Source organism: Fulmarus glacialis, unplaced genomic scaffold (genome assembly GCF_000690835.1).
Source record: "Fulmarus glacialis isolate BGI_N327 unplaced genomic scaffold, ASM69083v1 scaffold27057, whole genome shotgun sequence".
In the NCBI taxonomy this organism is placed as follows: domain Eukaryota; kingdom Metazoa; phylum Chordata; class Aves; order Procellariiformes; family Procellariidae; genus Fulmarus; species Fulmarus glacialis.
In genome coordinates this window covers 28,682-40,931 of record NW_009224211.1, presented here as the reverse complement: position 1 = coordinate 40,931, position 12,250 = coordinate 28,682, and the positions used below count along the sequence as shown (strand labels likewise).

General features: G+C 39.7%; 1 protein-coding gene across 1 annotated transcript; it reads left to right on the top strand.

Moving 5' to 3' along the window:
* Window positions 1-2,115: 2,115 nt before the first annotated feature.
* Window positions 2,116-11,695, top strand: RBX1 (ring-box 1, E3 ubiquitin protein ligase; the record flags this gene model as incomplete). The annotated part of the gene is made up of 4 exons (XM_009582092.1): window positions 2,116-2,194; window positions 8,754-8,824; window positions 10,072-10,157; window positions 11,522-11,695. Coding segments are annotated over 4 exons (249 nt in total), but the record flags the coding sequence as incomplete, so codon positions are not given.
* Window positions 11,696-12,250: the final 555 nt, after the last annotated feature.

The window sequence follows — 12,250 nt, the reverse complement described above, 5'->3', positions numbered from 1 at the left end:
GGGAGGAGGGAGGCCTGAGGGGGCTGCCCTTGTCAGGGGGCTCTGCCGTCTGCTCCTCTCGGGCGCTGCCGCCGTGCCGGGCCTCGGCTGCTCTGTACCCTCCCTGGCCGGGCGTGGTACGCGGAGCCTCTGGGCAGCTCAGGCCGGGGAGCAGGCGTGGAGTGCTGCCTCCTCCTCAGCCCTAGCCGCTCTGGCCCAGTCACCCGAGCAGCCCCATGTGCTCCATAAGATGCTTCGCACAAATTTATGTGGCCGCTTTTTTTTTCCCTTCTTCTGTAAATCAAGCCATAGCAACGTGTGTGTAGTCAGCAAATACTCTCCTGTCACCCTGGCTTTGTTTGCATCCCCAAAACAGCCATAGTACTGCTTTTCTCTCCAGTGCCACCAGTTTGTCAGCTGGATCCTGGTAATAGTCCAAACCTGTTGCACGAGTGTGCAGAGGAAGAAAGGTGGCTGTGTGGGCTTGCACTAAGGTAGAATTTGAAGAAAAATGACCCCTGGACTGGATATCAGCAAACATTTCCAAGCAGTGATTCCTGGCTCGAAGGATGGTCTCCAGGCATAGTTTGTTTAAGATGCAGCTGTCATCAATGATGATGGAAACCCCTAGCTCTGTATAGGTCTGCAGGTGCAGAAGGAGGTGTTTGGATGACGTGATAGCTTGTTCTTTGGAAATAGGGACAGATATAATAGCACATGAGAGGAGCAGGAAGTGGCACCTTCTATGTGTCAGTGGCATTCCTCCTCTCCAGCAAGGTACCAATACACATTTGTTGCATGTGTTGCTCAGTACAGGTCTGTGGGTCGCAAGAGTAGCTTATGTTGGGACAAGAGATTAAGTACCTGAGGGTGTGGGAGAGATAAGGGTGCTGGGAACTTTTATCCTAGCTGCCTTGAAGTGTGGATTAAGTCCTTGAGAGATGAGTACCTCAGCCAGAAGGCTGGCTAGACTTGAAGTTAGAAGATGGGGAGAAAAAATGAAATCACTACTAACCCATTTCCTGAAAGATCTAGTAGTAGTGTGGTGACTTTTTAGATTGGTACTATGAAAAATTGAAGTGCTTATCAAAATTGATACTGCTTATCGATACTTGGCAATCTGCATTCCTCCTTCAGAATCCTGAGCTGACAGGAAGCAATGAAAACATTGAGATGTAAATGGAATAAAGTAGAGAAGATTTACTGTAGTAAAGTCAATACAATCTACTGAAAAAATGGAAGGAAACAAAATATCTAGACTACTTAAGTAGTAAATGAAGATTATCCTGGCTACCAATATGCTGTTGGATTGCTTTGAATATTGAAGGCAAGCCCATCTATTTCATGAATTTACAAAAGACCTGATTATGTTTTTTGTGGGGAGGAATGAAAAGGTGCTATGCTTTTCTGCATAGCTTGTCTTAAAGTCCTCATTCTGAATCAGTTTTCTAAAATTGCCATGGAAATTTGTAGCCAACCCTTCCCCTAAAGTAGCATGGGACAGAGATATTCCTTTTTTTGTTTATTTTTCTTTTATAAACAAAGTTTTTGAAAGGTTAATTTGGTAGTACTTTCAAATTTTTATATTCAGTCTTGCTGGTAGGTTATTGCCTAGTAACCTTTTTGCAGAGTCAGGAGTTCAGCGAAGGGTAGCGTTAGAGATTATTTTAGTTCTTGGCCCCAACTGCTCTGGGGGGTGATTACTAGAAGAACTGCTGCGAATAATGGAAATTCCTCTTAACAAAATGGCATCTGGGTTGGCCTTTCCGCAAGGCACTGTCCTTTCCATCAGAATTGAGGCTGTGGCATGAGCTGCATCCTTGCCTCTGGATCTTGAATAGAAATGCAGATGTTTGCATTTGTTTCACAAAAAAGGGGACTATGGGAGTTATCTTGTTGTTTCTGAAGTTGGAAGGAGACATTGGGTCTGGGAGGTATGTGAGAGGAATGTACCACTGCTTTCTAGTAAGCTTCTGAATTACTCTGGACTTCTAAGGTTTGTTTTTTTTTTTTTTAATTTCCCAGCTTTTCCATTTAAAAAATACATGCAATCTTGAGAGATAACAAGGATTTCTGTGTGCTGTAGATTAAGTCAAAACTATGTTTTTCTTTTTCTTTTTTTTCCCCTCTTTCTAGTGGAACGCAGTAGCTCTGTGGGCATGGGACATTGTGGTTGATAACTGTGCCATTTGCAGAAACCATATTATGGATCTATGTAAGTAAATGATGGGGAAGACAGTTGACGGTTTTGACTCGTACGTGATGCACAGCTGAAATTTTCCCTGTTGAGGGTATAATTCAGCAAATGTAGCTTTCCTTAGTTAGGAACTAAGTCTTCACAGTGCAAATACTAAGCTCTATTTTAGGTAATGTTGAAATCTTATAATCTATTTTTGTCACCTCTGTCACCATACTGCTTTTCCCTCACCCTTTTCTTGTAAAGAGTAGAATCACTTGGTACCACATCTACAGACGAGATGATGTTGCTGAGTGTATTTGGTATGCAACAAAGAGGAAAAGGAGTAATAATAAAGAGGCAGGAGGAACTGAAATTATTCAGGGTCGACAGGAATTGCTTATGAAGAAAGCTATTAGATTTTAGGGTTGGGGATGTTGCTATAGGTATCAACTTTTTGATGACACTCATGAGGATGAAATCTTGTAACACCTTCTTTGTCTGGCCGGGAAAGGCTTGGACCAGTGACTTCATTTGACTCGTTATTCTACAAAAACTACCTTGCATAAGTTAGTTAATGTTATAGTGTGGGGAATTTTGTAGCCACCTAGAGAATTAATTGTTCATTTACAAAGGAGAATAATCAAATGCTGAAATAAAAATAAAGTATTGCTAGTATTGGTTTGAGTTTTTGCTGTAAAATCTAGATGGTTCAATTAAGAAGTATGCTTGCTATGTAGGAAAATAAAGTGGAATTAATGGAATTAAGTGTACAAATTCCTGTCGTGAAATAGGTGTGCATATACAAAGTCACTGGTTTCAGTCCCATAAAGGATTGGTAATGAGTACAAAACCATTTCCCCCCCCAAACTGACAGGGTATTGTTGGCACCATAACTGTCCATCTTGCTTGAGTCAAGAAGGACAGAAGACCTTTTAATATACCCCAGACAGAAATTTACCAATACTACTAAAATGTGGAACCCCCCAAACCAAGAGCAAGTACAGCTACTGTGTCTGGGAATGGCCCGTCATGATCCCATTGTGATAGTTTTGTTGCACTTTGTTTTTATGCAGTAGCCCTTGGAACTGCTGGTAATGGTAACTTACTGTCAGTAAACCTATATGAAAATAAAACGTTTCAGAAAAATGAGACCTCAAGTTTATAGTAACAATTAGTGAGAGATGCACCTGATTTTACATCGTATTTAAATAATAATTACAAAACTACTTTGAGAAGGTTTTTTTTTTAAAAGAGAAAACACACTGTAACATACAGGACTGAAAATGGGTTAAGTAAGTTCACTTCTTTGCTGTGGGATGGATATGTTTGTAGTTTGAGCCAGCTACTGCCTATCCATGCCTCAGTTTATTCTTGGTTATTAGAAATGGAGTGATAACACTAAAGAGAATAGTGTTCAGTGAGAATAGGGGTTACGAAATATGCCGAGGTCCTATGACATAAAGATTTCCTTTTTAAGTACCTCTAACCTATACCATCTTGAAAAGTAGTTGAGGTGGACACTGGACTACTATTTAGTCTCTCAGATTTACGATATATTAGAGAGGAAAGCATGTCGCTGACAGGCAAATGGAATTTTAAAGATCTTTTAGAACATAAGTTATATTTATAGAATTTACAAATGTATAGAATAAATAGATAAAATCCTGTAACTCAAGATAATTATTCACAGTAAGTGGGATATGTTGTAAGATAATGGATGCTGGTGTGTTTCATTCTATTAATCTGCCTCAAAATTAATAGTGCCTCCCATGAGAGACCAAATACAGTCTCATATATTTGCTATTCTTTATAAATAGCAAATAAGACATATGAGGATGAAGGAGAGATGTGGAGGAGCTGGAAGAAGAATGGACAGATGTTATTTTCCAGTAGTGAATTTTGTGTGTCAGTTCTTTAAAAAAAAAAAAAATCCTACCAAAAAGGGGGTGGGCTTGAGAGATTATAGGTAGATTAGGAAAAACAGTGAAGGAAGAGGGCATAGGTAACTTTTTTTTATTCTTTTTTGAGTTGCTCAAGCATAACATGTTATTGCTTTGGGTATGAGCAATGTTATAAAAAGCCTGGACTGCAAATGACAGACCAAAATTGACAGTATACAGAGTAGAAGGGGTATCTAAATTGGTCTTCCGAGATCAGTGTTGGCTCTGGATTTACTTACTTCCTTGTTACCGATCATTAATGTTGTTAAACAACACTCCAATTAGATTTTCAAACATAAGATGTGAAGTGATGGGAAATTGAGGAAAAATTAATAGAATGTGCAGGGAAGAACAACACAAGATTCGATTTGATAAAATGCAGGATACAAATGTCTCTCTCTCCTAGTGATGAAGAGAAACCTTGAAAGGGAAGATATTAAAAGAGTGAAAAGTAACGCCAGTCATGCTAATGGAAGACTGTTAACATTATAAAGTCAGGCATGCAAAAGCTAGGATATAATAATGTTAAGGTGTCATGCAGTTCTCCTCATGTGTGTACATTATGACTCAGTAATAATATGGTCGAAGGACTCCCCCCGCCCTCAATATGGTTTGTATTCAGTGTACAGAAGGAATGAGTAGATTTTCAGTGTTTTGTTTTCATTCTTCTCTGGAAAGACCCAGGTCCTATTTAGATTTTACTTGAGTAGTATTCTTGATTTCTTCAAAGGCTTGCTCTCTGGCACTGTCATTGCAACATGGTAGTTGGGGAGTGTTAACTAAACACTGTGTTTATTACAGTGGTCTAAAACGTAGAATATAATATCGTAGTAAGGTAACCAGTATAGTTTTGAACTGTGTAAAATGTGCCATCAAAATACCATCCCCTTTCTTTGACAGTCAAGTGCAAAGTACCTCATTTGATGTTCCACCTTCACAAAGATAGATAGATCAGGTAGAATCCAAAGAAGAATGTCAGGATGCTTAACAGGTTGAATGATTTTGGATTTATGAGAAGAATAAAAGAACAGAACTAAGTATATATAGTTTGCTAAGTCATAAGTAGGAGTGGAAGATGGTAGCTGTGTACATATATTTTGAGAATGTGATACTAACAGGAAATACTGCATGTCATGCAAGGGGGTTATAAGTAGAAGGAATGATATGATGGGGGAGAACTTAGGGTAAGTATTTAGCAAAATCTGCAGATAATTCCTAAGAAACTGGAGAGAACTGCAAGGGGAAAATGCTGAAATTCCTCTGAAGTTTGAAAAACTAAATTGGAGAGCTCATTCTACATTTTGGGGGTATAGAATAGAATATTTCAGTTGGAAGGGACCTACAACAATCCTCTAGTCCAACTGCCTGACCAATTCAGGGCTAACCAAAAGTTAAAGCATGTTATTAAGGGCATTGTCCAAATGCCTCCTAAACACTGACAGGCTTGGGGCATCGACCACCTCTCTAGGAAGCCTGTTCCAGTGTTTGACTACCCTCTCAGTAAAGAAATGCTTCCTAATGCCCAGTCTAAACCTCCCCTGGCGCAGCTTTGAACCATTCCCACGCACCCTGTCGCTGGATACCAGGAAGAAGAGATCAGCACCTCCCTCTCCACTTCCCTTCCTCAAGAAGCTGTAGAGAGCAACAAAGTTGCCCCTCAGCCTCCTTTTCTCCAAACTAGACAAGCCCAAAGTCCTTAGCCGCTCCTTATAGGACAGCCACTCCTCATAGGACAAGTAACAAGTGTACTTCAAGTTTATCAGCCGGGTTATGTGGTTTTTCTGTCTTTTCTGAGTGAGTACATGATGTTTTGTGTTAGCCAAGCTATATGTATTTATTTCTCTTCTTCCCAATAAGTCGATCCCTTCATGACATAATTTTAGAAGGCAACATGTAAAGAGAAAGGGGGACCCAGGCAGTGGCTACCGTTGCTCAAGCGGAAGCCGCTTCGAAGACTCTTATCATCAAATTTACCAGTGCATTGGGCTATTAGTGTAGCTGCGAACAAAAGACATGTACTTTACTTCTGTTACCTGCCATTATGGCTACTTAAATCTTGGGCTACTTTTCTTGTTACATAAATATACAGAAGATTTCTGCAACAGAAAATGTATAGGAAGAGGGATGGTTCTTAATAGATGCCAAGATTCAGAAGTTACCATTATATAATGTGCATTTCTGTAACTCCCTGAGTTGAAATGCTCCCATTGCATCTTTCACAATTATTTACAGGTATTTCAGGTTTTAGCTGTATCTTTCTGCCCTCACCTCCAGATACTCTGTCAAAAGCAAGGCAAAAGAAGAGCCATTCAGTATTCCTCCAGTACCTGTTACTATCTGACTCTTATCGCTTCTTTTGGGTCAGCAGCTGGTAAATAGCTCGTCTTTCTATCAAGAGCCAGAATCATCAGCTTTCATTCTCTGATGGAGAATGTTCACTTGTTTTATTTCTTTGTTGATATATTGTCCTTTTTTGAAATGAGGCAAGTAGGATACCAAAAAGTGCTTTAGCTTTTGGGGTGCCCTTTTTTGGCAGTCAAAGGTGGTAGTGCCAGCAGTAGTCTCCAGCCTGTTTGATGAGGGAGTTAAATCTGGGTGTGTTGTTGGAAGGGCCTTACATCACCACCAGAGAACTCCTCCTCAGCTATTTCTGCAAAGTTCGTCTGTCCTCTTAAGCTTTTGGGACTGTCATGTTTTAGACTGTACTTGCTGGTCAGTAAGTGTTTGAGTAACACTAAAATGAATTTCAGTGCTGCTTTTCTTCCTTACCTAACTGTCCTGGTTTCAGCTGGGATAGGGTTAAATTTCTTCCTCTCACTCCCAGTCAAAATACAGAATCCTTTAAAGCCTGGGGAAAAAAAAATGTATTGTGTTCCAAAGCATACAGCTCACAGGTTAAGGCCACTTAAAGAGGGGGGAAAAAAAAGACAAAATGACATAAAAATGGGCTAGATGGACTTCAGATCTAATATGTCCAATATCCTGGGCATAGCAGGGAGAGAGGAGAAGAAACAAGATGAGTATATTGTGTGCTGCAATATTTTCCTTGCTTTCAGCAGACAGAGACTTCCTGAGTTTAAGTTTGCTTACCAGTTGACTTTTCTTCCTTCAAATGAGTTTCCTCTCCTTTTCCTACTGCTCATCTTCTCACCATTTTCTGTTACTGTACAGACTCATGCCAAATATTTAAAACTTAATATAATATGCCCCATGATACTCAGCAAGACCATGAGTCTATACTGCAGTAACAGTAAAATTGTTGCAGCAATCTTGGGTGTCAAATTTTAAATAAATGTCCAAAGTAACTGAAGCTCTTCAAGGTTCTTGAGCATTGTCCATTTTCTTAATCAGATTTAGTTTTATTGCTGTATGTATTGAGGGCTTAAGGAATTAAGACATCAGACATTTCAGGTGCACTGGATTTTGCACTTCTATTGGCAGGCCAGCTATTGAGCTTTGGATTTCCTGCTGTGGTATATCACATCTTGATGTAAAACATATAATAAATACAGGTTCCTTCAAGTCTTGCAGAAGAGTTGTTGCTGCTGAGTTTCTTTAGACCTCAGTGTTGTTTTGAGTAGTTCCTCGTGACCAAGGTTAACTGATCTCTTTCACATCTCGCGGGGAAAAAAGGGCCTTTCTCTTATTTTGTTCATCTCCATACCTGAGAGAGAGTGAAAAATGGAGAAAGGAATGAATGGGACAGAGCAAATAAGCTCGAGCTATCATGCTGGCTATCAGCATGTCTTTTTAAACCATTTGGGCTTGACTTTTAAAGAAAGCATCCTTTTGCAGGAAGTAAAATGTTGGTCTCATAGGTTTGTGCTGCTGGCTGTGGAGGAGTTAGAAATATCTTTTTTTTTTTTCCTGAAGTTTCTTCGTGAATTTTTCAGGCTGTAGAATGAAGAAACAGGTTGCTGGATTGATTTTCTCAGTGCTGTTCTTCCTTCTTTTCCCTCTCTCATCTCCTTCATCCATGCCATCTGACACAAAAAGTAAAACATAACCCAAGCCCATAAATAGTATTTATCTTTTTTTGGGATCATCATTACTCTAAGGTGTAAAAAGTTCAAAAATACATTTTAAACTGTATTTTCTATTGTGTATTTTTGGGCTGTGCTTACCTGTCACAAGACTATAGAAGAGAGGCCGGCAAACTCCAGCATTACATGAGCAAATGAATTTGTAAATATAGCTGATAGTACAAAATGTCTGACAAGACGATTAATTTATATTTAGAGAAACCTGGCTAAGAAATTTAAGTAAACTTTCTTTCATGGCTCTGCTACTGCAACTGATCATCAAAAGACATCTATTAAAACACAAGAGAACAAATTAAAAATATTTATTCTTAAAATTTGGAAAGCAGACACATGTTACTGGTAGATGAGCTATGTGCTCTTGCCGCTGGAAATCTGGAATACTAAAAATGTAGAGGAAGGAGGAAAGCAGGATGAAGTATATTTTCATCTGATGCTTTTGGGAAAACAGTACACATTAAACCAACAGCTCTTGACTCTTCCTGATGTAATAAACGCAACAAAACAAAGAGCTCTTCTCCACCCCCCCCTTGCTATGATGAAGAAATCTACCAGTTGGTGTTGCATGTACCTCTTCTACTCCTGCATATATGTGTTTAATCTTTGTTTTCACAGGCATAGAATGTCAAGCAAACCAAGCATCAGCTACCTCTGAAGAGTGCACAGTTGCATGGGGCGTCTGCAATGTAAGGAAAACTGTTCTATTGTGGAGCTCATGCGTGGTGATGCTATCCCCTTTTTTCATGACTCAGGACAAAACAAGTTCTATAAAATGTTTCAGATAATCCACCAGAAAAAAGAACTTTGAAGAAAAAATAAGAAAGAATGAAAGTTGGAGAGGTGTAATAGGGAAGACACAGAAGAGAAGGGAGAAAGATAGATACCCGTATTTTTTTGAAGCATAATAGATCTTTAATTTTGAGCATGATTTTTCTGATCAAGGTTCTGCCTAGGAGCTATGCCTTTTTTTTCCTGGTAATAGGATTAATTGGATGTCAGCATGCTTGATTTGTCTTTGTGCTGGCTGATTCACGAGTCAATGTGGAGTAACTAGGTGATTTGCTTCCCCTTTTGGAGGAAGATCAAAACGGTTCTAGTGTATGATCTCCATCTCTTCAATTCGTTGCGGTATGCACTCCTTCATACATGGTCTCACTAGCATGTGAACTCAAACTTGCATACCTCTTAGCTAGCCTGGGCCTGAGTTGGAAGATAAAATTTTCCATAATGGAATAACTACGTGTTCCTCAGTCCATCCTCACTATGCTGTGGGATCAAGTTACAGCGTGATAATGCTGGAACAGGATTATAAATGTTGCAATTCTGTTTGTAGAGGACAAGAGCAACTTTTTTAACCATGTCAGAATATTCTAGTGTCAAAATTATGTTTTTGTATGCAAGAGTTACCACAAGTGGAATCTTGTTTTTAAGTAGCTGAATGGGGTATGGAAAAGGGTGTCCGTATTAAACACATAATAGAGATTCTTTTTCTTTCTAATTTTGCAAGTTCCTTTTTATTCAGGCTTTGGTTTGTCCAGAAGTCGGCAGAAAGCTTCAGCATGTATACATACGTATCATCCCTGCTACTTGCTGTGAGATCCTCTTTCTTGTCTTTCTGATTATGCTTCTTATCAGCATCTGCTCTGCCAATTTTAGCAGCTGCTAAACTCTGCGTTCTCTCCTTCATCAGAAGTCAGTTGCTTGCCGCTGCATGCACTGTGGAACAAGCTGCCATTTCACTGATGTTCCCTTCCTCTCTGAAAATGTGGATCAGTTCCTTGGTGTTTACCAGTGAGCTGACTGATTAGTCCTCCCCACCTTTGTCTGTAAACACTTGCTACTCTCTTCTCACTATGATGCTTTCAGTGGTAGTTTTCACATTGAGATACATTCATGTGTTCTGAAATGATGTGATCTGAACTTTCTCTTCCAGCATGCTTTCCACTTCCACTGCATCTCTCGCTGGCTCAAAACTCGCCAAGTATGTCCACTAGACAACAGGGAATGGGAGTTCCAAAAGTAGGTATCCTGCATGGATTTCAAGATGAAAAATCCAATTGTCCTTCCGTTAATAGAAACGATCAATGTCAGATATGTGGGTAATCTCTCTCATTTGTGGGTCTGAGGGCATAGTTGCTGTTGGGAAAGGTTTTTTTTCCACCTTGCTGTATAGGGACCTTTCCTTAGTCACCCCGTGGTAAATGAGCTCTGAAGGAAGCCCAAGTAGCTGTGGGGTAAGTGGGAGTTGTAAAAAGTAGTGACTCCTATTGACATTCTCTCTAAAGACTAGAGAGCAGAAGAGAAATGGAATTCACTGAAAGTGGAGCCTCAGGTGAATACTATACTGCCGCATGAGCAATTTGGGTTTAGAAAATGACCTGAATTTAGCTGCTTGTGTTCCAAAGCATTTCTGCTGAGGTGCCGGATATCTTACTGGGTCCCTCTGTATCTTGGTGATTTGTTTTATAACTCTAATAGGCTCAGAGATTAATACAGCTGATTTCCTAGCATCTGGGAATCAAATATCCACGTAGCCATTGCTACAGCCTTGGCCCATTTAGTCATAATTTCTGTGTTTGTTTTGTTTTTCAAAGGTCTGTTGTTAGAATAATGATAGGAGGTCCATGGATGGGTTTTTGAGGGGTAATTGTGTTTTGAGAGGTAATTGTACATTGAGAAGTTAGGAAGTTGGCCTGTCATTTGCTTTATTCTGCACCATTTATACATTAATCTTTTCTTAACTGTGGATTTTCCCTGTCCCCATCCCCCTTTAAAAAAAAACCAAACAAACCACATTAGTTCTAATCAGAGTCCAGATTAAAACAAAGCAAAACAGTATTATAACTGTTCAGGATTGTCTCTGGGATCTGGTTCACAATCAGTTGTGCAAATCGTCATTGACATAACAACTTGAGTACCATAGTTTTGATATTAAGATGTTTTAATGAACACTTAATGAAAACTGAGCCCATGTTGCCTGGCTGGTGACTTAATATTGCATGGGCAGCATGATGAGAAATGGAGACATGAATGAGTATCTTCTTGTGGGTGCTCAGTAATATGTCTGGGGCTATGACAGGCTTTGGCCTTGTTTTCATGCAGGGTATATTTGAAGTGGGATTCAGGGCAAAAGATGATGATACTGAGGGTCTCTTGCATATGATATTGTGGATTGCTCAGTCTCTCTGCTAACTAGTATCTGGATAGACTTTTGGGGGAAGTGAAATGTGCAGAACTTCCTAAGGTTTCCATACCATAGCATTTCACCTTCATCTGGTTTACATGTTAGTTACATCGTGGTAGAATGAAAATAAATCTGCCCAAATCAGCGCATGTATTAAACATAATTTTTTAAAAAGCATTAACATATTCTATATTTGCAGGTATGGACACTAGAGAGATGGTGACCACGCTTCTTGTTATGTCGTCAGCCTCAGTTGTTTGTGTCACTATGGGTTTGTTTTAGCAACTTGAAAAATCAGTAATGTATACAATTCTTCTTTAATCTTAATTTCTCCCTGTTGTATACCATTGAATAAAATCTTGCTGGAGCTTCCTGTTGAAGTTTTTTGTCTTGTGTTCAGGAGTGGGCAGTCAGTGAATGAGGGAGGAGAATTATCTGGAGTTCGGGGACTTAAGCTAGGCAACTCTTAGGCTGGGCAGCTCTTCTTGTTGCTATGCCCAGTTTTTGACTGTGGGTTTGGTCTCACTCCCACACAGTTGAGAACCACACCTCTGGCTCACTGAGGTCGGCATTAAGCTCCATCGTGTAGCGCAATGGATGCAGGACTTGGCCTGGCTAAGTGTAATTTATGCAAATAGCATTTCATGTGGACATGCTTTCTTGCAGCTGAGTTGAAATTATGTTCTATACAATTAGGTGGTGTGTCATTATTAGAAACTACTCCCTCTTGCTTCTGCTCTTGAGTTTGACTAGACCAGCTCCCCTACAGAGGAAAATTTCACTAACTGTTCCCAGTGCCATCTGTTTAGCTTGGGGGACATTAACTGAATGTTTGTTTTTATCAGTGCTCATAAAGCACTTTCATGTGTCAGGTGAAAGTAAACTCAGGAAATTCATGTGCTAGATTGGCTGGAAAGCTGAAAATAAG